This window comes from Fulmarus glacialis, unplaced genomic scaffold (assembly GCF_000690835.1).
Source record: "Fulmarus glacialis isolate BGI_N327 unplaced genomic scaffold, ASM69083v1 scaffold453, whole genome shotgun sequence".
In the NCBI taxonomy this organism is placed as follows: Eukaryota; Metazoa; Chordata; class Aves; order Procellariiformes; family Procellariidae; genus Fulmarus; species Fulmarus glacialis.
This window is the reverse complement of record NW_009202019.1, coordinates 6,003-31,131: the sequence shown is the minus strand read 5'-3', so window position 1 is coordinate 31,131 and position 25,129 is coordinate 6,003. Positions and strand designations below refer to the sequence as shown.

At 48.8% G+C, this 25,129-nt stretch overlaps 2 protein-coding genes across 3 annotated transcripts in view; one reads left to right on the top strand and one right to left on the bottom strand.

Moving 5' to 3' along the window:
• Positions 1-5,462, top strand: part of TOR3A (torsin family 3, member A) — a gene marked incomplete at its 5' end in the record, with an annotated part of 5,665 nt that extends 203 nt beyond the window's left edge. The window contains 6 exon segments of the mRNA XM_009574121.1: positions 363-476; positions 1,239-1,504; positions 2,164-2,339; positions 4,554-4,669; positions 5,225-5,338; positions 5,341-5,462. Of these exon segments, the coding sequence (XP_009572416.1) occupies positions 363-476; positions 1,239-1,504; positions 2,164-2,339; positions 4,554-4,669; positions 5,225-5,338; positions 5,341-5,462 (908 nt within the window).
• A 7,350-nt stretch (positions 5,463-12,812) lies between these two features.
• ABL2 (ABL proto-oncogene 2, non-receptor tyrosine kinase) overlaps positions 12,813-25,129 on the bottom strand; it is a 16,003-nt gene continuing 3,686 nt past the window's right edge. Inside the window, exons 2-12 of one of the 2 annotated variants that reach the window (XM_009574120.1) lie at positions 24,706-24,876; positions 23,632-23,927; positions 22,702-22,974; positions 21,821-21,905; positions 19,943-20,120; positions 19,104-19,288; positions 18,118-18,270; positions 16,537-16,626; positions 15,115-15,288; positions 14,270-14,503; positions 12,813-13,957 (exon numbers count right to left, since the gene is read on the bottom strand). In XM_009574120.1, the coding sequence (XP_009572415.1) occupies positions 12,813-13,957; positions 14,270-14,503; positions 15,115-15,288; positions 16,537-16,626; positions 18,118-18,270; positions 19,104-19,288; positions 19,943-20,120; positions 21,821-21,905; positions 22,702-22,974; positions 23,632-23,927; positions 24,706-24,876 (2,984 nt within the window). Of the gene's footprint in view, positions 14,504-15,114; positions 15,289-16,536; positions 16,627-18,117; positions 18,271-19,103; positions 19,289-19,942; positions 20,121-21,820; positions 21,906-22,701; positions 22,975-23,631; positions 23,928-24,705; positions 24,877-25,129 lie in introns of both variants that reach the window. The other variant, XM_009574119.1, reaches the window with a different exon arrangement.

Sequence of the window (25,129 nt, the reverse complement as noted above, 5' to 3'; positions counted from 1 at the left end):
CTTTCTCTCCCTCTCCCGTGTCCCAGGAACAGCAGCAGGTCCAAACACCCCAGCACAGGGGTCTGTGCCCCCAGCCCCTGGGGACACTGTCCTTCCCTTCTCAAGGGTTGCTGCCCTCGGCATCTCCCCCCTCGCTCAGCGTACCCTGGGTTGCCACAAACATGTCTCTCTGTGCCCGCCTGAGCCAGCTGCAGCCCATTACGTGCTTACCCCCCCTCCCCACAGCCCGGGCTGCCTGGCGGGGGCTGATCCCCTGCACCTGGGTGGGGGGCTGCCCTTAACCGGCCTCAGCTGGGTGTCCACGCAAAATGCAAAAAAGACATTTGCTGGCACATCTCTGCTCAGACCGCTGCCTTTTCCAGGCTGGAGCTTGCCTCTGGTGGGCCAGGATTACCTGGAGATCCTCTCTGCCTGGTACTGCAGCTTCGGCAAGTGCTGCAAGACAGGAGACTGCAGGATAGTCAACAATATCACAGGTAGGTGCTGCGCTGTATTTGGGAGACCCCAAGCAGTGCTTGTCTCTGCTGCCTCTCCCTGTTGTCTCTTTTGTTGTTTGTTTGTGGGTTTTTTTCTTTTTAAAGAAGTGTGTTTTAGCAAGCGATGTAAGTAAAGGGTGTTTCTGAGCAGGGTGCTGAGCTGGTGGGAGGGCGAGGGGCTGAGCTAAGTCCTGTTTCCCATTATTCATTTGTAGCTCTGAGACCACAAAAGAGTTTGCTCCTTACTGCACAGCCTATCTGCTCCGGTTTGCCACGAGCCTTGCCTTCATCCGGTAGCTCCCAGGCATATGCAGTGGGACCCAACCTGGCCCAGTACGGAGCCCCAGGTCGGGAGGGTACCCCGAGAGCCTCGTGTAAGCCCCGTGCAGGTATCATTGCACTTTGCTGGCCCTGAGACTTCTGGTATCCGTATCCTCTGCTGGGAGCTCGTGAGGGTCTGTGGGCTTCAGTGCTCTCCGCAGTCGTCAAATACCTCCTCCACTTCCCAAAGGAAAAAAGGAGTCGGGAAGCTCGGTGTCTTTTTGCGGTCAGTGGCTGATGCAGGCAGGGTACAGGCAGCCTGCCTCATTAACCCTGTGGCTTTAATGCCACTTCAGACTCCTCTCGGACAGGCAGCCCCCCCCAGCAGGGCTGTGTGAGCTTAGTGCCCTGCCACGTCACCTCCTCTTATTCCCACCTGCAGCAGTAGCAGCACCTGGGCTTGCAAGTTAAAGCTGAGCTCTTGCTCTCTCTTTCCTGCAGGGCTAGAAGCAGACCTCGATGGGCAGCTCCACGGGCAGCACTTGGTCAAAGAAGTCGTCATCCGGGCGGTGCAAGGGTTCCTGCAGAGCCCACGGCCGCAGAAGGCGCTGGTCCTCTCCTTCCACGGCTGGTCCGGCACAGGCAAGAACTTTGTGGCCCGGATGCTGGCCAGTCACCTCTACCGGGATGGGCTGAGGAGCAAGTGCGTCAGGGTGTTCATCTCGCTCTTCCACTTCCCCCATCACAAGTACGTGGACTCGTACCAGGTGAGAGCCAACAGCATGGTGGGATGGTCCAGTGTACTGGGTCTGGCTGGGATGGAGGTCATTTTCTTCACAGCAGCCCGCAGGGTACTGTGTTTTGCATTTGTGAGTAGGACGGTGTTGATAACACACCAGTGTTTTGGCTACTGCTGAGCAGGGCTTGCACAGCCTCAAGGCTTTCTCTTTCTCCCACTCTGCCCCCGCAGTCAGTAGGTTGGGGGTGCGCAAGAAGTTGGGGTGACACACACCAGGGAGCTAACCCCAACTGACCGAAGGGATGTTCCATGCCATTTAATGTCATGCTCAGCAATAAAAACTGAGGGGATGGGGTTTTGGGGTAGGAAGCCATGCTCAGAGACTGGCTGGACACCAGTGGTAGGTGTGAGTGATTGCCTTTGCATCACTCGCTTTGATTTCTTTCTTTCTTCTTCCTCTTTCCTTCGCTTGTTAAACTATCTTTATCTCAACCCACAGGTTTACTTGCTTTTGCTCTTCCTATTCTCTGCCCTGTCCCACAGGGTGGGAGGGAATGAGCAAGCGGCTGAGCGGTGCTTAGCTGCCAGCCAGGGTTAACCCACTGCATCCAGGCTCAGCCCCTGCACGATGATCTGGTGGCGGTGACTGCTGCCGGGCTTCTCACGCTCCTCCCTGCTGCTCTGCAGGCTCAGCTGAAGAAGCAGATAAGCGACACTGTGCAGCTCTGCAAGCAGTCCCTGTTCATCTTCGATGAGGCGGAGAAACTTCATTTCAGCCTCCTGGATGCCATCAAGCCCTTCATGGCTCACTACGATAACAAGGCCCAGGTGGATTACCGGAGATCCATCTTCCTCTTCCTCAGGTGATTTCTGGGCCCCCAAAGGGATGGGGAGGAACAAAGTGATGGAATTTATCCCCTGAGGTGTGCGATATAAGGGGCTCAGGCTGCAGAGGAGGGGAAAGAGATGTCTAGCTCCTCCAAGAGGTGTTTGCCTCCATGATCAGTTTTGCTTATTGATACTGGGCATCCTCCCTGGGTCCGGGGCATTTGCAGGAGGAGGTGAGGTCCGGCTTAGCTGGGACACCCGAGCCAGCGTCTAGGCTTTGAGACAAGGAACCAGTGAGGGGCAGAGCTAACGTGGTGGCACCCTGCACCCTGCACAGCTGAGCAGGGAAAGCCCGTACTCCAGGGAGCAAAGCTGGGTCTGAGGGTCTTGGTGGGAATTTCTTGTACAATGTGGCACCGTTAGTTGGGAGTGGGAAGGGGGGAGTTCCCGCTGCCGGGCCGTGGCTGCAGGCTGAGGTGCCATCCGTCTGCTGTGCTGTGAGGGCCGATCCTGGCATCAGCTCACCCTGTGGTTTAGCGATTGGAGGTCAGTTCCTTTCCCATCCAGGGGGAGAAAGGTTTTTGGCATGTGCATGCCCCAGAGCTGTCCCTGACCCAGGCCTAGGTGGGACGCATCTGGGGGGGAGAAGTGGGACATCTCAAAACCGAGATGTGAGGTAGGCACGTGCCTGAAGTAGCCAGTGAGAAATGCCAAGGAGAGAACAAGCATCTTGGGCCCCCTTCAATTTAGGATTTACAGCCTTCAGCTTGGCTCTGGCAAGAGGTGTTCCCACAGGCTGGAGGCGGGCAGAGCATTCGTTCTCCATCTCCCACCATCCAGGCGAGTGTTCTAACCTCCAAGCGTGGTGGTTGCCCAGGGAAGTTTCTCTGCCCGTGGAAGACCTGTATCTGTGCCGGGTGCTTGCGGAGCTGACCACATTTCAGTCCTACCTGCATGGGCCTCCGGCAGGAGCCGTGGTGGAGGAGGCAGATCCTCCCTTGTTGCTCAGGGCAGGGTGGACGTGCTGCCGGCTGCGCTGAGCTGACCTTGTGTCCTACCTGGCAAGCCGTGCAGGTGCTGGGGGGGGACAACACGTCAGCCCCTTCGGGCCACCAAGCAGAGGGGAGCAGGGTGCCTTGAACTGCAGCAGCATGTAATCCTGGGGGGGGGGTTTCATCATAGCCGGTGGCAGCGTGACACAGACCTGTTGTAGGAGGGCTGGCTCTGCCCCAGGGCTCCTTTGGACACCGGCCTGGTCCTGCAGCTTCACCCAGGTTTGGGGGATGGGGATGGGGTGGGATTGGCTGGCTGTCCTCAGTCCAAAGGGGCTGTTTCTCCTGTGATTTGGGTGGGAGCACGATCACTACAAGCTGTTTCCCCCAAACAAGGCAGTGGGGGGGGAAACAGTGGTGGCTTTTTAATTTTGCCTCCCCTCCGTTTGGGGAATGGGTCCAGAGCCTCTGACACAAGAGGAGAGACGGGTGCAGGATCCATGTCTCCCAGGGCCTCTCTGCCTCCCACCTGCACAAGCCCTCGAGCCAGCTGGTTCCCAGTATCGCCAGTTCACTGGTGGCAGGGCACGCAGGGCTGGGGGCTGTTGTCTGAGGCTGTTGCAAACCCCTCACCAGCACGCGGCGGGGCTGCCTGGCCTTGAACTGCTGCTTTTCCAAGGTGAAGGGGTGCCCTGGGAGCCTTGTTGACTGTCAGGACCTCGTGTCCACCCCACCATGGGTGTCTGGAGGAGTCCCTCGCGTGGGAACTACGCTGCTTTGTCCCTCGGGCAGGGGATGCTTTGCCAAGTGCTGGGCTGCCACCTGAACCCCTGCCCTGGACCTTTACTTCTGGTGGGACTCCTGCCACGTGCTCTGCCCTCCAACTTGGACTTTCAGGGGTGGCTTGTTGAGTCTGGTGTGGGGCCAAGTGTCACCTGCGGGGTCGATGGCATCCAAGCCAGGACAGGGGACTGATGGAGACAGAGGATTCTGCTGGCTCCTCGTCCCGCCCTGGAAGAGAAAGCAGCTGCTCCCGGGTCTGGGCTGGCAAGGTGGAAAATGGCCCTATAGATGCCTATAGAAAGGGGCTCCTTGGGAAGAAAGCAGGTTCCTCTCTACATGTTTCGGATGCTGATCCTACAGGGTAAATGCTTCGTTGCTGACAATTGCTGAGGCCTGTCTGTAGGGGAGGCTGCTGGCAGCTCTCAGCAGTTCATCTCTGGGGGCACGGTTGAGTGACTTCCCTTCTGTCTGCAGCAATCTCGGTGGCAACACCATCAATGAGGTAGCCCTGGATTTCTGGCGAGCCGGCCGGGCACGGGAGGAGATCTCCATGGAGTTCCTGGAGCAGCGGCTGCGGCTGGAGCTTGCAGGTAAGAGCTGGGCTCGCTTGCGGGATGCTGTGGGCAGGCTGCCCGCAAACCTGCCCCTCCACGCCAGCTCGGGGCTTTGCTTACGCAGAACCATGCACCTCGTGCTGCACGAGTGTGTGTGCTGTGGAACAAGCCTTTATTCCAACACCCACCCCGGGGTTATTTGCAACGTGAGCCCCTTCCTTCATCCACAAAAACACAGCCCCAAGAGCACGGCACCGCTGCGGCAGCGAGGCACACCAGGAGGGAGCCGTGGCTCCTTCTTGCCCCTTCAGCCCTGAAAATGGCCAGGTTGCGAGAGGCAGCCTAACCCCGGAGGGAAGTATGAAAGGCTTCTCTGGGGATTCAGGCTCCTCTTGGCCTGAGGTGGGCAAGCCTTGGTGACGTTCTGTGTTCAGACTAAGTGCTGGCCAGCTCCGTACAAGCGGAAGGGTCTCTCTCCCACCACGTCCAGCTGGATAAGCCAAGACAGCCCCCTCAGAAAGACCCTCGCAGAGGGATGCCAGCTCTCAGATGAAGCTTCTGAAGTTTGTTTTATCTTGCTTTTGGCTACAGAGAACGGTTACGCCCACAGCCACCTCCTCGAAGAGAACCTCATTGATTTCTTCGTGCCGTTCCTGCCCCTGGAGTACCACCACGTGAAGCTCTGTGCACGGGATGCTTTCCTGGCCCGACCGAGACAGCCCTCGACGAGGTGGCCAGGATGATGGTGTTTGTCCCCAAAGAGGAGAAGCTTTTCTCTGCACAGGGCTGTAAATCTGTATCCCAGCGCATCAGTTACTTTCTTCCTTGAACACCAGGTGGGACCACGCCAGTGGTGACGGTGGTTCTGCGCACTAGGAGCTGCTCTCCTTGCAGAAGGTCAGGCCAGCAGGTTACCCAGCCACGCACTTGCACGGGGACAGAGACGCAACCCCTTGTGACTCCGAGGGCTGTTTGCAGGGGAGGAGGCGCACCCTGCCCAGCCTTACGCCTGGGACACAGGGACAGCCTGCGCTTGGCTGTGTTTGAAGTCTGTCCAGAGTTTTTTAAGTCCCTTCTTTTAGCAGGTAGTCGCCTGAAGTAGCGATTTGGTTGTGCTGACAGGTGCTTGGTTTGGTGTGACCGGGGATGTCCAAGTCCTTGGTTTGGTAGCACATAATGAAGGCCTCGGACAGACTGCTCCTGTTAAGACAATCCAGCAGAAGCCACGTCCTCGTCCCTGTCCCCAGTTTTCTCGGTCACTTTACAAGCTCTCAAATTACACAGAAGTGTTTAGCTGGAGTTGAGGGTTTTTTCTCTCTTGCTCTCCTGCACTCACAAGGCTCGGGATCGTGGTTTGTGCAGGGAGGCCCTTGCGTAGAGAAAATGACTGAGTAATCTCCTCTGGAGATGTCAAATCCGTAGCCTCGCGCTTTGGAGCGTCCCTCTCTCATTGGAGTCTTTCGTTGTATGGAAGCAGCTGCGGGGACGAGGTGAACTTCTGCTGAAATTCTTTTTCTAAGCAGTTCGGTGAAGAGCCTGTTTGCTTCATTGCAAAATGAGAAAAAAGGGGAGACTAATTCAAGGGCAAAGGGCAGCGGAGGAGGATGGTGGCGGAAGGAGCAGGCTGCAGTTGAATTCGGGTTTTCAGGGATGCAGTAAGCTTGGGGCTTTTTTTCTTTTTTTTTTTTTTCAGTTTGTGGCTGTGGGTTTTTGGCTGGTATCAGCATTACTACACTAAGGAGCCCCAGTGTTTGCTGTCTGGGTACTTGCCAGGTGATAAGTATGTTACAGCAGGACCAAAAAATTTCAACAGTGTTTCGGGAATCACTTTGTGACCTCTAGGTCAAAGCTCCCTTCCAACACCGCTGGGCTGGGGCGATGAGGTGAAACAGCACATGCCAAGGACAGGGCTTAGCTCCCCGGACGCCCCGTGTGCAGACCTTTGATCCATTTTCAGCTTTGAACCTCTCTGCGGTGCCCGCGATGAGCAGCACGACCTCTGGGAAAAGATTGACCAGACGCACTTACTACTCCCGCAGACTTTGAATTCGCGTTTCCCTCCGGGCACGCTGACCCCGTTACCTAACGAGGCTTCGTAGTCCAAGGCAGGAAGACGAGCCAGCCGCTTTCTTACTGCTCAGTTGATGCAAAGTTAGTTTAAACTTACCTGTTGTCTCTAGATTGGACCTTAGGGCCTGCGCCAGCGTGCGCTGTGGTCAGGCGTTTCTGAGACTTGGTTTGTGGATCGTCTCTTAATCGCAAGCCTAAAGCTTCAGCCTGGGAAAGAGCAGAGGGAGATGTGCCGGGGGAAGGGAGGACACAGCCCCACAGAAAGACACACCTCGGGTTGTGTTTTATAATCCAGGCAGAAAGTTGTTAGTTAGTTGAAGGTTAGTTGCTTAAAGGTTGTATAAGCCAGGATAACCTATGATTTTTTTCTTTTTTTTTTTAAATACAAAAGAATCTTCAGCTGTCCAGGTTAAACTGATGCTGTTTGGAGCGGAAGGGAGTCACTTTGTCAGCCATTTCACCAGTGCGGGGCTGGTATGGAGTTGGCACGTCAAGCAGTTCTTACTGTTACTGATTAAGGAGGTGGCGGTGTGACTAATGAGGGCAACTGTCAAACTGATGATGGAAGACCTGCGCTCTGCCAGGTCACATGCATCTATGTTTGAGAATTAAGTGAGCATTTGCTTATGCAACCCCAACAGCAAGAACTGCTTTCCTCTGACCACTCCACGGCAATGTTAAGTTTAATTTTAAAGGCATAAATAAAGATACTGCTTTTCTTTGCAACTTGGCAGAATTAAATTATTTCTCTTTTCAACAGGTCTATAACCATCTTGTCTTTTCTACCCAAAATAACAAACTTCAGGTTAGTACTGAGCAGCTTCAAATATTCCTTAAGAAAAAAAAAAGCAGCACACACTCAAGTGTTTTTTGCCAATAAAATATTGCAACCTTTATTTAAAACAAAATGCAAATTGGCAAAACTTTGTGGAACGACAGGCAAAGAGGCCTTTCAAAGGGCCTTATTTACATCAAGTTTAACACTGTTCGCAGTTCACAGTCAGACGATAGTGAGAGAATTAAATTAGAAAAAACAACCAAAATATATTACAATAACAATTAAAAACAAAAACAGTTGACAACACTGGTAGAGTGATTGGTGATTAACGTGTTTCATTTCAATCCATTCCTGCCCTCAATGAGTTCACTACTGATACAAACAGCGTGCCGAGCCGATCGGGCTTCACCTCCCGTGCCCAACAGACACAGCTGGAAGAATGACCTCCTTTGGTACAGACATTTCTTACCGTGTAGGTATTATAAATAACTCTGGTGTCCCATAACCTCTTATTTCCTACTACCAGGGAACAGGCTGAAGGTTTTGTTCTACACTACAGGCAATTGGAGTGCAACCCCAGCGCCCATCCGTGCTAGATGGTGCCACTCGCGCTGCAGTGGGAGGTTTCCGAGCGTGCTGCGGTCACTACCCTTTGGTCTTCCCGCCAGCTACTGATTAGCAGCAGGGCTGGGTTGAGAGTTTTAAAAGAGAAGACAGCAGCCTGTTACATTTGCAAAAAAAGATCTTCTGGCTTCATTAGTGCTTGTCACAGCTGCTGCTGCCCAAGAGCACCAACAAGCAAAATGCGGAGCGCCTCAGCTGCTGGGCAAGCCTGCCTTAGGTGAGCGGTACAGACATCAGGGCCTGGATTTCTTCACGGCTGCACAGCGGAACCCATCCCACCTGCTCGCACACCCGCTGCCCTTCAGGGAGGGGCTGCTCTGTTAACATAGCGGTTTTGGTGCAGCTATTGCCCCGCGCTGTGGGGTTTGGTTCCTCCTGCCCACAGAGAGCGGTGTGCCGTAAGTTTTGCATAAGCACACATGACAGGATGTCAACATGCGTGTGTTTGACTGCATCTCACTGGCACGAGGCCAGTGGTGCTCAGGAGAAATGTCCCGTGTGAGCAGGATGGGAACGGAGAGCCCCCCCTTTCCCCATTGTGTTCTGCATCAGCAACGCTGCTCCATTCAATTCCGCTTTCCCTGCAGCTAAATCTGATGCAGTCCCAAGACCCAGACTCTTAATTCCGCTTCACCCCTATCCGCATTAATGAAAAATACGATTAAATCGAAGTGCTGCCAGTCAGACAGCTGAGTGCACCACTTCTGGGGTTAAAAAGGGTGTACAGTGCAGGAAGAAGAGAATTGCACCTGTGAGTCAGCTAATTCCCCCCAGGAGCTAGGAAGAGAAAGTGCCCCACATCAACTCACACGTGTGAGCGCGTGCTTTGTGCTTGGCATTACCAGGCCCTATGTGATGCCATCCCGTGTTGCAAAGATGACTACTTCGAATTCTAGCCCATCCTAGTGCAAGTGAGAGAGCCCAGCTGCAGCTGCATCCTTACCCCACAAGACCTTCTGACAGTGCTGAGGAAAGGAAACGCGACAGGAGTTTATGCCTTGTCTCAACCCTAAGCAGTGGAGCAGGAGGTGCTCTTCAGCGGGACAAATAACAGGGCTTCACCATCCTTATGTTACTTTGAACATACTGTGCAAGGCTGAAAGCAGAGCAGCTGCTGCAGTAAAGACCTTTAAGGCTGAACAGAAAGCCAAACCCAGCAAAAGGGAGAAGGAACGGTAACAATTTTAGGAGCGTGGCTGTGGAAGGAAGAACAACTGAATGGTGATTTATCCCAGACACCATCCTTTTGCTATCCCGCCAGAGGGCAGGGGAGAATTCCAGTTTGGGAATAAAACACTGTTGGGCAGTAGAAGCAGCAGCAATTCTGCCGCCTCCTACTTAGGGGGATAAAGACCCTAGTGTCAAGTCAGCACTACCTCTGCTACCACCTACCTACGTGATGTGAGACCATAGGTAAGACCAGAGAAAACGCTCTCCAGAGGCGTGCCGACAGGCAAATCCCCGAATTCCACTATTCTGCATTTTCCCTCCACTGGAGGGATCAGAACTGAATGGGCTTCCGTGTTGCCCACAGAGGTCGTGGAGTCTCCATCCCTGGAGATACTCAATAGCCATCTGGACGTACTCCTGGGCAGCAGCTGTAAGTGGCCCTGCTTGAGCAGGGGGTTGCACCAGATGAGCTCCCGCAGTCCCTGCCACCCTCAGCCATTCCGTGACTTTGTAAAAGCAGACGGCTGCTTCAGCGGTGTTACTGCCCGCTGCCCTGTCCCACTGCCCATCACCTGATGTCTGAAAGGAAGCGGGGATGACCAGTGGAGGGGATCCAGTCCTTCGCTGGGGCAGTTAGTTTCTTTCGAAAGGGCTGAAAGAGGGGAGTTTTAGTAGTTAGAAATTCCAGGAATTGTTTGCTATTCTATCACTTTTGCTGGAGCTTTTCTGGAAGACTGGCATTCAGGGTAAGGAACAAAAAAAAAAAAAAAAAAAAAAAGGCTGCTTTCGAAATACTCATCAGAACTGGACTAAAACGTTCTGGTTAAAATCTCTCTCCCCTGAGAATCACTTCAGATTGAGCCTGTTTGTCCTGGGCTGCGTAGTAGTACAATGATGAAACCACGCAATTGTCTGCCAGGGCAAACAAGACCTGCCTTTCTGCCCCGAAGAAGCTCCCATACCTTTTCAACCCTTTTGATTGTTTAAAAGGCCGTGTGAAGCAATACCACAAGCCTTCTTCCCTTTGCAGGTCACCTTTCCAAAGGCAATGGAGCGATGCACACCTTTGATAAAGATGACTGAAAGAGATAAGGTAAACCACAAAAGCCCTCAGCAAAGTCTACAAGATAACGGTGTGGTATTCTGCCTTACGGCTGAGCGTTGCTGTGACAGAGCCCCGACAGAGCCTCCCCTGCCCCGCTGACCTGAGGGCTGCAGGAGAGCCTGGGCAAGCTGAAAATCCTATTGCAGAACTCGACAGCAGCTTTTTTGGGTAGGCTTGGTACTGCTAAGTCAGGATGAATAACCCACACTGTACTTTCATTTGTCTCCATTTAGGTACTAGCTCACTGGAGTAAAACTGACTCGCAGGAATAATTAATTCACTTTAATGCCTGTCAGGTGGGGCGGAGGGGGGGGTGTGGGTTGCTTTTTTTTGTTTTTCACCATTTCACTTGGACAGCGTAGCTTACATGGTCCATTTTACCTCACATACTGCTCCACTGGTGCACATTCACGCATCGTGGCACAACTTTGTTTACCACAGACCAGTAATAAAAATGAGGATTCTCAGACACCAGCCCATTTCTAAAGATTTTTCAGGCCACTGTCTCGCTATGCTCCATGGGAAAAACAGGGACACAGCGAGACAGCCCAGCCTACTTCCAAGCACCAACAGGGCAATGCTTCTAGACAGAGATGGAAGTGCCCATCTTCTAAATTCACACCTGTGCCCCAGCTCAACTCTAAATGTTCAAACTAAAAGCAGCACAGTCACACTTCAAAAACAAGTTAAAAAAGCATTTTAGCCGAAAAATAAAAGATTTAAGGTGCAAAGCAAGCCAGATCCTCTATCATCACCAGTAGTGTGAAGTGAGCAGCAGCATGCAGGGTAACGTGTATCTGCAGCCAGGTATCAGGCCTGTTTCCTTCTTTTCTCAAACCAACAGTTAGTTGAGGTTTTCCTACTTGCCAGTACATTTACATCTCGGGGAGTTGTGCGTATACGCAGAAGACCAGCTTTTTGAGGCCACAACGGTCTACAAACAGCACTAAGACCAAGGAAGACAGCTTTAACCACACGACTGCTTTCATTCTGGGATTGTCAGTAGGTGTCAGACGTCAGAGACCATAACCCGCAGGAGCTCTCCAAGGCAGAGCCCTAACACTTGTCACATCTTAGGCAGAGGAGTGCCCAGTATACGCGCATGTTCCCTATGCCACAGCATGAGCTTCTGGTCTACCCTTTAAAATACAGGAATAAATAAAAATATGGCTGTGATGCCCCTGCGTGCTGACGTACTTTGTCACCTTCATATGCAGGGAAGCTGAAAGCCTGTGAGACCAGTAAGCCTTAGAACAAATCCCAGGAAGCCGTCAGTATGAAGTGTTAGTGTTATGCCAAGAGTAGGGACTGGTCCAGGGAACCCTGCAGCAGCGAGGGCGCCGGGCGGGCAGGCGAGGCTGTACTTTCTGGCTCTCCAGCTGGCCCCGCAGCGCTGTGACTGCTAAAGGAATGTGGAGAACAGCCAGGGGTGGCAGAGGCTCTGCCTTACCTACCATGGGTCCTCAAGGTGATGAAACTGAATTGGGGAGTCAACCTGGTAACAAGTTAAAAACAATCTAGAGCTTAAAAAAACCAACCAAACAAACAAAAAAACCAACAAAAAAAACCCCACCCATCCCAATAACAACACTGGCAAGTTGTGCAAGAGCCCCAAACTACTCACAAAAGACCATCAAGCAGCACCCACACTAGACCACTAGAAATAGGTATCAACTGAGTGAAGGCTGTGTGGTGGGGAAGGGGGTATTCCAGTGGTAAGTCTGCCCAGCATCCCTGACGCTTCCGATACAACAAAGATGAGAACGTGTGGTGGATGAGGTGGACAGGAGGGAAAAGGGATAGTTTCATATATTAACTAATTTTGCAGTTCTCATTACAGCAGCAACAGCGCCGTGGAAGTAAGCCATCTGGGCTAGTGCATCCACCTCCAGCAGCTCTGAATACTGTCAGTGCATTAGACCTTTCCCCCAACTGCACGCGACCTCCCCCTTCAGGGCTACTCCAGCTCAGACTGCTCGGCAGTTGGTACCAACGGAGCCCCAGTGCCTCTCCTTTGCCTTGTCAGGAGGCCAAAGCATGCGTTGGTGCAGACGGGAGGATCTGTACAGCCGAATGGCCTGCAGCCACTCCGGTACTCCAGCCATCACACATCAAACCATCCTTCCCAGAGCAAGAACCTGCTATTGATTCTCCTGCCTCTCCAAGGGAGGAGCAAGGAACTTCCCTCCCTTGCCATACCAAGCAGATCAGACTGACTAGGTAGGGACAAATACTTGAATGTTCTGCCCCTTACAGCTTTAATCTACCCTTTCCATCCCCATTTTTTGAGATGAACCTGTAAACGTGAGGAGAACTCAGTGATCTGAGGTACTTCACATACTCAAGTATCAGTCTTTCCTTTTGAAAGCATCAGTACAGAAAAAAAGTCCCCCCCTCCCCGTGTGTATTTCTCTTACCCAGATTGACAGTAGCTACCTTTGCACCACATCGCTGATTTCTTGGACACATGACAATAAGTTATTAAGGACGGGGTTTGCCCCAGGGACGCTAGCAGCTGTTGAGGACACCTGCAGTTCCTGCAGGCTGAGTTCCAGTTTGCTCACGGCTTCCCGGAAGGCAAATTTGTTGCGTGTATGCGGGATGCAGTCCACGTAGCCTGAGCAGTAATCCAACAGCTGGTGCCCTGTGTCCACCAGCTGGCTGTTTGGTGTCGGCTCGGCGATGGCACTCGAGAGAAGATCTGCGCACTCCAGCAGGGCTTCCTTGCTGATTTTGTCTGCAGAGATTTTCTCAGCTGCCTGTTTGGTCTTTCTTAGCGCTACTTTTGCGCCAGCCGTGCCGTTGGCCATTTTTACTGGGGAGGTGGAAGACGATGACAGAGGCACTTGAGGTGGAGGCATCACGGGCCTCCCAGATTTTCCACCAACAGGTGCTGCTGCTGCTGCTGCCTTCTTACTCCCTTCGCTTGATTCCAGTCCGTGCTGCGCTCCCGCTACGTTGCTCAACTCTTCTGCTGCATCTGAGCAGGCAGCTGGCTGTTGTAGGAGCCTCATCACTGGTGGTGGAGGTGGAGCACACTTTGGTTTTACCCGTCTGGGCCGGTCCCTGTCGCCAGAAGTGACCTGATGCTCAGATAAGAGCTTAAATTTATTACCCTGAGAGTCTGTGCCAATGAGCTGCACGTCTGCTGGAGTGTGTTTTAGAGTGGGTGAGATTAGGACTGGCACTTTGTGGTTATGAGTGGTTGGAAGTATTGCTGCAGCCTTTACTGGAGATGACCACCCCAGTCTCTCGCCATCCTCAAGGGCCCCTTGCCGTGGGCCACTGTTTTTTTCTTTGCCCTTAGGAGCTGCTGCTAGCCCTGGACCTTCTTTTTCTTCCGCTCCGGAGGGGGTTCGGAAGGGGAGTGCTGTGGCACCCCTCGGCAAGAGTTTTGCTTTTGGTCTCTCTCTGGTCAAAGCAGGGCCTTCTTCAAACCTTTTGGGAAGCAGGTCATTGGCCCTCCCCGTGCTCTCATCGGGCTGAGAGGAGGTGGACACTGTCCGTTCCAGCTGGATTTTTGACCTCTGGGAATTTCTGGGAAGGGTCATTGCCATCCTATCCTGCTCTGGAAGCCCTGAGGACATGGAAGATGTAGAGTTTGACCTTGGAAAAGGCTTTGAAGCTTCTTCATTGCCAGTGGGTTTTCCTGCTCGTAAACCCAGAGTCTTTTTAATCAAGCGTGGTGTAAAGAAACCAGTGATGCCCGACCACCCACCGGTGCTTATGCCCCCACCACTGCTGGTACCAGTGCCATCATCGTTGTAGAGGGTCCTCTGCACAAAGCCCCCACCATAGCACTTGGGTGGTGCCAGGCTTGCGTCCTGCTGCGCGGGAGCAAAAGAGAACCCGTCCACATGCTGCAAGGAAGCAACAGATGAAAAGTTACCCGTCAGCTCGTATTTCTTATGGGGCTGATTCTCCATCTCCCGGAAGGAACTGCTGCGCTTGGGAGGTGTGGGAGCATTCCTCTTCTTCATAAAGGAGCTGAAGAAGCCACCTTTTCTGTCCCTGGTGAAAGTGGTCTCTTTGGCATCCTCCAACAGGCTGCTGGGTGACTTGTCCCTCTGCTTGCGAGGCAGTGCGGGAGACCCACTTGTTGGCTGTGTGCTTCTGATAAAACCTAGACAGAAGAAACAAGTGTGAATCTGCAAAATCAATTTCCATTTCCACCTCCCTATCCTGCAGTGGGTTTTATGAGCTCCGAGGGAGGAAGTTAGCACTTTTATTTTTGTGCAAGGCTGCTGCGGTTTTGATTTTTTTTTTTTACTTTTTTCCCACTTCTGCATGCATGACTTGTCTGTTGTCTATACTGAGGAGGCCGCTTAGGAGAGAGTTCAGGAAAAAGTGAAGTTGCTTTTTTCTTCCAGATTCTTATTCCCTTTCTGTAGTTTTTCCCTCCTTCCCCGAATACCACAAGTATAAAAGAAAATCTCTTGTTGCATTGTCAACTTTAGTTTTGAAGCTGTCATTTAAAAAACAGCAGCAAAACTAAATTTAAAAGAAAAAACCACAATGGGATTTACTAAAAGAACATTGAACAAACTGCAGTGTTTTCTATCTGCTGGTAAATAATTGGGCAGCTGAGGTGCCAACAGCCCTCATGATGTAGCAGCACAAAGCACCTTCCCATGTCACGTTGTTCTGTTTTCTTCTGTTTCTCTGGCAATTTACACCAGCAGCAAGCCTATCCCAGAACACGTGGCCTCACTGCCACTGTCCCAGTGCCCATACCTGGTGCTGAGCTGGAAGCTGAGTGCTCCACAGTATCTTGTGTTCCTTCGATGTTCTCCTTGTTCTCTGCCTGTTTCTTCAGTGTTCTGGTCTTGGAGGGAAGCATGGGTAACCGGGGCAGGTAAGGAACTATGGATGAGGAGGAGGCTGTTCTTCCAAGCTCCTCTGCTACCTCTGTAAGGAAAAAAAAAACCCAAACAAAAAGGGAATAGTTGGAACGGAGACCGGCAGAGGAAGAGCAAAAGAGAACCTGGGTCTTTACTGCAAACCCAGACTGGCAAGAAGAGATACATGACTGAGAAATACATAGTTTATGGATTTAGTTTTTGCTCAAGCCTAGAGGTATTCAGGGTAAGGTGTTTTTCACAATGCTTTCAAACTCATTTACATCTTTATAAATTCAGCAAAAAACCCCCAGTGGTAGGATCTGTACATGAGGTCTAGTACAGCCTAGCTCTCTGCTGGGTTAAGGGTTGCTCAAGAGCTAAAGCTAGCACTTAATGCATTTGCCTCTGTTTTTAATTAAGGTGCCTCCTGTTGATGCTCCTGGGATCCCCCAAAAGTTGTGTCCTCTCTGGATCTGATCTGAGCTGCTTTGCTTGAGACAAAGCACTGCACCTCCCTATCAGAAATGAAGGCTGCATGTTTCCTTCCCAACATCAACACCAGGTATGTGATTGAAAAAAATCAGAAAAAACGCCACAACCTCCCGGCCACACCCAGGTTGGCATTTGTGTGGGCCACCTGATGTGCCTATTATAGATCCTCCCTGGTAGAATTCCATCTGGTGTGTTTTTTCTGTAGTAGGGAAGTGGATGGATCAGCTTCATATTTAATTTAAAAATTTAGAAGATGCTCAGACATTTCTGCTTGTCTGCTGTATCACACTTCTCACCAGTATTTACCTCCTAGTTGATTACATTTAAGAGTTGAGTTGCACAGATTCGCTCCTACAAGTAGCTAAGTAGAAAATCCAGAGATTAAGGCACACTTTAAAAATGAAGGCTGGTAGAATAATATTTCATAACCTAACTGCTGCAGTCAGCAAGGGACTGTGATATCCATACATCTTTCTCTCTCCCTCAGCATCACTCACTATTTCTTACTCTTCAGTCTTGGAAACAAGAGGCTTCCTCTAATAGAGGAGACAATATTATTTAAATTAACTCTTTGGCATCTTAGTGCTCAAATGAAACTATACTGTCCCCTTTACTGGTGTACGTCTAGAAGTTTATTCAGTATTTGTGCAGCAAGTAAGAGAATGTATTTACCCACTTATGGTTAAGAAATTAAGTAAGGGATGAAGTTTCATCACAACCTCCACTGCTAGCAGATGAGCCTTAAGGGCCCATCCATAAGTTATAGCACTCTGGGGAATAACCTCCAGTACTGTTTCAGAAGTAAAGCAGCAGAGGCTCTCACCCTCTGAGATGCTCGAGTCGTGGAACATGGTTTCAAAAGCCTGGTGGGTCTCAGCAAAGGAAGGTCGGTCTGGTGGGTTCCACTTCCAGCCTGCAGTGTGAGAAAGCAGAGTAAGTCTCAGTGCCTGAAATGGGTAGGAGATAAATTTTCATTCTGTCCAAGGAGACAGAAAATACCTAAGCTTTCTCAACTGTCGTCAGAGTCTGATCTCCTACTATTAATCAGGCTTTAAAGTCATTCACAGATATTAATTCATACCGTATCCTAACAAACAGATCTTGAGAGGAAGGAACCAATTCTAACAGTCCCAGCTCTCTGCCAACTCCACAGGTTTTTCTGATCTCCCTATCCCTCTTTCTGAATTTTTTTGGCAAAGGAGAATTCCATGTTTCTACTCTGGCTGTTCGGACTGAACACATCTAGCCCAGTCACAGATAACTGTGTGTGCAAAGCTCCAGGCAACATTCTGCTCACATGCTCTTAATACTGAAATTCAAGCAGAGCCTTCCAAAAGGAGAGTGTATGCACCCTGTGGGGGAAAGCGGAAGAGAGTGCATTGGTCTAAGATGGAGCTTGGAAAGTTACAGAAGGGTATCATGATGAAAAGTGTAATTTCTGTAGTTAGAAATCTGCACTAGGGGAATGCATTCTGGAAGCACTAACTTGTGATATCACCATAGGGTCTGGAAAGTGACTGGCATTCTGCTCATTTTGGGTTGCAATAATATCATATGAATTCCCTGCTTTGGGGCTTTTGTCAGCTTCCTGAAGGTTTTTTGAAGCAATATCCTTCATAATTACCCAGCTGCTTTGTTTCATAACTGAAGTTCACCCTGACTTTCTTTGACATGCTGGGGATCAGGCATCACCAGAGACAGGCTGTAAAATGGCCTCTTAAGCCCTGGTTTGTCTGTTTTGTATGTTGAGGGCCACACAGATTGCCTGAGTTAGCACCAAGGAGTCTCTTCCCACCCTGGTCACACTGACAGGGTCTCTCTGCTCAGAGCTGCTTACCTTACTCAATGGCATGGCCTGGTTTGCTCCCTAGGATCTTCAGCCTTTTGCCCAATATATTCTCTGCTCTTGTGGGACTGAAGGAGATTAGCAATGCTCTTAAACTCTGTTGCTCTCTTCCTCTAGCACACTGTATCTTTTGGCCTCTTATTAGTAGATTTTCAATTTGTTATGGAGCATTAGGGAACTTTTCATGGAGTGCTTGGAGGATGCATTTTGTGCAACTTTGTCAACTACATGTCTCCTGCACAGGTGCTGTGTTTGCAGAGAACTAAATTTCCTTCTGATTTGGTGATTCCATAGTAAGAGTCCTACTGACAAAATACCAGTACAATTTGCCACAAGGTGCTATCTAGCTGTACTCAGAGATGACAGTTTTTGAGAGTGAATTCTTGTTCCCTAGAGACCAGACTCATTTGCATCAGTAACCAGGTACATCTCAGGTGACGGGGCCTTTTCCACATTAGCTAACAAAATGGCACATAAGAAGCAAGGACTTCAGAGTTAACTACAGATTTCTCCCACCACTCTCAGGCTTTGTCCCCCAAACTGGAAGAAGATACTCACATGCCCTCATCAGTTCGTAAACCTTTGGAGGGCACCCCTCGGGTTGTTCCATCCGATAGCCCTTTTCCAGCAGATCATACACCTGAGAGAGGTCAATGCCTGGGTATGGTGACATCCCATAGGTAGCAATTTCCCACAACAGCACCCCAAAGGCTGCAAAAGGAGAAAAGACAAAATTCCTGGTCATGTGTCCTGGTTTTGGCTGGGATAGAGTTAATTTTCTTCCTAGTAGCTGGTATAGCATTGTGTTTTGGATTTAGGATGAGAATAATGTTGATAACACGCTGATGCTTTAGTTGTTGCTGAGCACTGCTTACACTAAGTCAGGGACTTTTCAGCTTCTCATACTGCCCTGCCAGCGAGGAGGCTGGAGGTGCACAAGAAGCTGGGAGGGGACACAGCCAGGACAGCTGACCCAAGCTGGCCAAAGGGATATTCCATACCATATGATGTCATGCTGAACAAAAAACTGGGGGGAGTTGGCCGGGGGCGCACGGCCGCTGCTCGGGAACTGGCTGGGCATTGGTCAGCGGGTGGTGAGCAATTGCATTGTGCATCACTTGTTTTATATATTCTTTTATCATTATTATTATTTTCCCTTCCTTTTCTGTCCTATTAAATTGTCTTTATCTCAACCCATGAGTTTTACCTTTTTTCCGATTCTCTCCCCCATCCCACTGCAGGGGAGTGAGCGAAAGGCTGCGTGGTGTTTAGCTGCCTGCCGGGTTAAACCACGACGTAAGTCTGCCCTCTTCTTGTGTTGCTCATTACATTGTGGCCTGTACTGCAGCTTAAGGCAGCATCTCTTTCTTGCAGATATTTCAGGCCAGTCTAGGTAAAGACATGACATGCTAAAAATGCTATTGATTCATGAAGCTGTGGCCTCCCCATGTGTTTCTGCCCAAGCCACAAAGCAAGTTACTGTCTAGGCTGGCAAAGAAAACCAAAATGAAACAGAACAGACTACTGAAATGGAGTTTTCTTACCCCACACATCTGATTTGATTGAAAAGGTGTTATAGGCCAGGCTCTCAGGAGCAGTCCATTTGATTGGGAACTTGGCTCCAGCATGAGCTGTGTAGGTATCTCCAGTCATAAGTCGACTTAAGCCAAAGTCAGCCACCTTCACCACGTGATTTTCTCCAACTAAGCAGTTCCGTGCTGCCAGGTCCCTGTATAAAGGAAAAAAGCACACTCCTTTACAGGAGCAGGGCAGGGCTTTTGAACATAAGTCTTCTGGTTGCATAGCCTGTCCCCCTCTTCTGAATGAAGCACTCTCTTTATACAGCACATAAAGGCAATGTGAGCTTTGCTCTGAACAGTGTCAGGCACTGTGTGGACTTACTCTTAGGAGCAATAAGGTAAGTCAGGATTTAGGGTTCATTCTTTAAATTCTATTAAATTTCCAGTAATGATAGTTGTTATGATGAGAAGTTTATGCTTCCTAAGAATAGGATGAGATCAGCAGCTCATCACACACTGGTAACAGCTTTATGGCATGGCTTTATCTGACTGGATGAAAATAGGACATTGTGGTTGACAATGCCTTGCACAAAGGGGGTACATCAGAACAGGACACCACCAACTTTCACAGCTGTCAGGCAGTCAGGCACAAGATTGTAAGTCTGGCATGAAAGTCATGGGGAGAAGGAATTGCAAGACAATATTGAAATGAAAACAGCCCATGGATAACCCAGTGCAAAACCTAAATCTGGAAGAAACATCCCGAAAAGGAAGAATTCCTGCAATTCTTGCAAGGAAGAATTCTGCCAATCCATTCATCACTGCAATCTGAGATTGTACCAGCTCAATGTGATTTTACCCACCTGTGAATGAAGTTCTTCTTCTCCAGGTACTCCATAGCAGAGGAGATCTGGGTGGCCATGTAAAGTAGCACAACAGCACTCACTTCCTCCCGGTTGCATTCCCGTAAGTAGTCTAGCAGGTTCCCATACGGCATGTATTCTGTCACAATGTAAAAGGGTGGCTCCAGGGTACAGACACCTAGCAGTGACGAGGAGTGAGCATGTGAATAAAGCTTCCCTTTCTTCCCTACCTTACCACTATTCCTGATTTAATATCCATTTGTCACATTTTGTACCGATGAGTATTTCTTTGAAGTGAAGACTTCCATCTACAAGACCCAGATCAATGCAGCCCAACTTAAAATTCAGTGTTTCTGTCTTTATCTGTCCATCTCTATCCATAAAGTGATAGAGGGAAACATGTCTACTCCTATATAATATACATAAAGGAGTAGTTCTGTTCTTTGGAGGGTTACAGAATGAAATAGGAGTTATTTTGAACACATAAGATTTGCTTTTCCTCTCCTCTCCTCCTTCATAAAGCTAAAGAGTGGCCAACTGGAAGTAGGTACCTGTCAACTGGCAAGATTTCCAGACTGAAATGTCACTACAGAGTAATGTGAAGCACTCCCATGTGTGCTAGCTGGGTAAGTGATCAGCACGGTGGGACCTGCTCCTAAAGCAGCATTCTCACACATTCCTCAGATGACTACTTGCTACAGTCATTGCAATTATGTACAAAGTATGTATTAGCAGAGGAGGAGGGCAACAGGATACTCATGTCAAATCTCTGTGAACTCCCACTGCAGCACTGCTGAATGTCTGTTTATACCGTTACACACATACAGGAGTGAAACACAACTACACTGTGCATCAGAAAGACCAAAAATGCATCTCTTTGATGAGAAATCTTTGTCTCTAGTCCTGGAACCAGACAGGGCTGGGCAGACACTTCATCTGTGCCCATTTTTTAAATGGGTACAGAATAGTTGCCATTATTAAAAGCCTTCACATTCTTCACATTTCTCCTTTCATCCCAGGCTTGGCTTGACAGCTTTGCTCCTGAAAGCAGCAAAAGTCTAGAGGCAATTAAACACTAGCAAAGGTTTAGAGTGTCTCCTTAAGAATCTTTGTACATGTAGAATTAACAGCTATGCAGACTATTTAATAGTGATCATCATATCATGCATTTGCCAGTGAGACAAACAGGGCACAGCCAAGCTGTAAAGCTGGCAGATTTCTTCCATTCACGTGCTGTTTGATCTGACTTGGATCTCCACTGCCTAGATCTCATGTACTTATTTGGTGATACACAGGGTCCCTTACAACAGCAGCGATCTGGTCGTCTTCTGCTTAATTATGGACTGATTTTTCTATTTAGTACAGCTTTTTCTATAAACGTCTCTGATTTGAGAAGTATGAAGAACGGTATTTATTGTGCTTCCAATGTAATTTTTCTCCTTCACTTTGAATTTTCTTGTAATTTTGTTCTATTCTATCGGAAAAATAAGTCATGGAAAATGATTTTGTAAATCTGATTTAATACAGCAGAAAAGGAATCTGACCCTGATAACTGAACCCGGGAGCATGTCTAAGGCCAAGGGTACAAACTAACAGGAGGCTGATATTGCAAACTTTATATAATGCATAGTTGTGCCTCAACAGCAAAGTTGTCTACTAATGTAAGTGACAATATTTGATGTTTTATTTAAAATTAGCGTCTCTTACTCCAATACTACATAAAGGAGTAAGCTGTCAAAAATACCAAAAATACCCATAACCTGACCTGATTCGAAAAGTTATATAAATACAGAAAATCTGCCACTGCTTTTAAACAAGACAGATTTCCTTCTGGCGGAAACTCAAGTAAGAACAGAAAGAGCAAGGAATTTCACTAACCTAACAACTGCACTAGATTTGGGTGCTTGATCTCCTTCATCACAGCAGCTTCTTTCAAGAACTCTTCCACCTCCATGGTATCTTCCTAGATAAACAGAGAGGCAAAAGAAGGGAAAATTCATCTTCATGACCAAGGTCTGCTGAACACTACATCTCCAAGCTGAATATAAATGATGGCATGCTTATCTCCATTCTACTGTTTTGGCTTTTACCAAAGCAAAATATAACAGCCCTGAAAAGCTGCCTGTCCGGCCTGCAGCATGGCCAAGTGACAGATCTGCAGCATCCAGAAAGCGTTACGCTTTCCTTTTTGGTAGCTATTGTGGCTACCAAAGCAGTTGTGGCTGGTGAGTGGAAGACTCTCAGGGTCACTGACTTAGTTCCCCTGCCTAGCTATAAAAATTAAGCTTGAAAGCTCCCTTACTTAGGGGGTACGTAGAATTGTAGCTGTTAATGTTGAAACAAACAGAAGGCTTTGAAAAGAAAGATAAACGGAGAAGCTGAATTATTCCAGGAGTAGGGGAGATGCTGTAGAGGGTATTTCCAACACCTTTCATTTCTTAAAGCTTCCACAGCTCTTGTGAGGGAAGGGAAGTGGACTTGGTAACCATTTCTACAGATCTGACTTGGACACACAGTTCCTGCAGGAGCTTGCTGGGCCAAAATTCCAAATTGTTTCTAAGCCACATGCACTGGTCCAAGTTTGATAAGCTAACTTTGTTCTGCAAAAGCTACTCTCAAGCATAGATTTTATGCAGGTCAGCACACTCCATTTTCTGATATTCATATCATTAGGTGGTATGACTGAGAACATTACAATTTCCTTACCCTTATCATAAATGGTGACCAAATGAACAGCGCACAACAATCTGAAAACTCACCTTTAATGTTTTCACAGCAACCGTGAGATTGTACTTCTTCCAGACACCAACGTACACCTCACCGTACTGCCCTCCCCCAAGTTTGTGCTTCATGGTGATATCAGTCCGCTCCATTTCCCACTTGTCGTGGATGGGGGACACTCCATAGACAGTGGGCTTATTGCACTTGGGTGCTGGGTAATGCAAAGTTGTCACCAGTCCATCTGCTACTGTTGAGTGATGGTGCACTAGCTCTGCTAGTGTGCTGAAACGGCTTTCTGCTGTCACATATACCTGTTAAGAACGAACCAGGAATCTACTTAAATGAAGGCAGCTGGAAGCTTTCAGTAACACTGAAAACAGGTACAGTAAAAACATTCTAGCAGGTTTTAAAAAAAAAAAAAAGTAAGGGAACCAGACTTTAGAGTATTTGTTCGCATGTTGTTGGGCAAATTAATATTGATCTGTGGGAAATTTACCTGCAGAAGGCAGCTAGATATAAGCTATCCCTTGGGAGCAGTCCTGTCTCCTGCCTCGTGCTTTATAGAAGTAGAAACTGGAATTCTTGTAGCCAAGCGCAAGGCCAGTTTCTGCATCATTCAACACATCGTACTGCTATTTGACCAAGGTTTCAAAATGCTGATCAAAACTGCTGACTTACCAAAGCTCTGCTTGTTCTAAGTGGAAAGATATCACATCAAACCACAACTGCTTTGCTCCCTAACTGCTTTCAGCCAGGATAAGTACCATCTGCACTTCTTCCAAAGTGGTGTTCAGTGAGTTACCACCGAACTCTTGACATATGTGTTCTTTTTTTATATTTATCAACCTGTAGACCTGTCTTCTGTCACATACACCCCTCTCTTAGCAGGCTGCAACTTCAGATTCTGCACCACCTCTTAATTAATATCCTTATTTCCTCTCCCCACAGCATTATCCAGAGATCCTTACCTTTCCATCTGAGGTGGTATTGATCCTGTAGTGGTAAACACGTCCTTCGTACCTGAGCGAGATGGATAGCTGCCCTGGGCTGCTCTCGCTTTCACGAACCAGGAAGCTGCCATTGATGAGACTGCTCAACAGATACTCTGCTGCACTGCGTGATACTGGCCCATGGTACCATGAATGCTTTTCCAGGCTGTTCACTGGTGTGATGTAGTTGCTTGGTACCCAGCCCTGCCCATTCTTCGAACGTACCTCACTCCATTCACCATTCTGGTTGTAACCCAGGACTCGCAACTTCTCACCTATGACCAGAAAGAAAAAAGCAAAATAAGCACAGTGCAATCTATTGGGTCCCATTAAGGGAGACACTCGCTATCAGCTGACTAAGCCTGGGTTTGTAGTTTAACAATAAAAATCTGCAGCGGTGATCTTATAACTAAACTGCTATATATAAAGTATTTATGAAGTAAAGTTTCAGACAGAATACCTAGGATACTGTTCCCTAATTTACAGCAGTCTGATTGATGAACTCAAAAAGCTTCCTGTAGTCCAGCTTTTTAGACTAGAAAGACTTCTTTTTTCTTGGAGATATGAGGTTTGTCTCCTTCTTGAAGCTTTAAATGGCATGTGATTTACAACAGTTCTGCAGAAGGTCATATTCTGATACATGTACTGAACAGCAATAGAAAATATCTCTGCAATTCTTAATTCTTGATTTTGCCCCAGGTGAAAGTGCTAAATTTTGTTATCATCAATAATGTAAAGGTTTTCCTCTGCCCCTCCCTATAATAGGTGTCTCAACCGGCTGGTGATCTGGGGACTCTAGAACGGGAACAGCCGTAGCTGGGCTAGACCACTCGGCAGTGTTGTACAAAGCTGAGACTGTACTAGGAGAACTGCCCGGCAGGTGTCTCTCCAACACAAGTGAGAGAGAGAGAACGTCTGCTTATAGTCATCGATTTGGAGAATAATCTTCTCTAACTGCACTCATTCCTATTCCTATCCGGAGAAGGATTCTGCTCTCTATTTTCTGTTGCTAAGTCTTCAACTTAGTAGCTGCTCTGTGATACAGAGCCTTACCTTTGGTGATGCTGAGCGTGTTGTCACCGCTTGCTACAAAATCGTAAAGTGCAACAAAGAGATTGGGATCACTCTCAGTGGCTCCAAGCAGGTTCTCCTTGGAGCTCCATCTGATGGCTTCATTCAGTGCCTGGGGTTCAACATCGCAACCATAGGGGCGGTGCAGGGCCTCTAAAGAAAGAACGGAAGAGGAAATTACTTCTAAATAGATCAAAACCCAGTGTACAGCAGAGCGAAGCTCCTACTGCACAATATGGTCTTTATGGAAAGGGAACACCACGTCTGCACATCTTAGATCAGTGGTTTTCAATCCCCACTTTGCTGACTCTTTGTTCTATAGGTTATTTCTAACAGGGACTGGAGAAGGTGATTAACTGCCTATATACCAAGTAGCAAGCTAGGTATATAAAATTTCTATTGAATA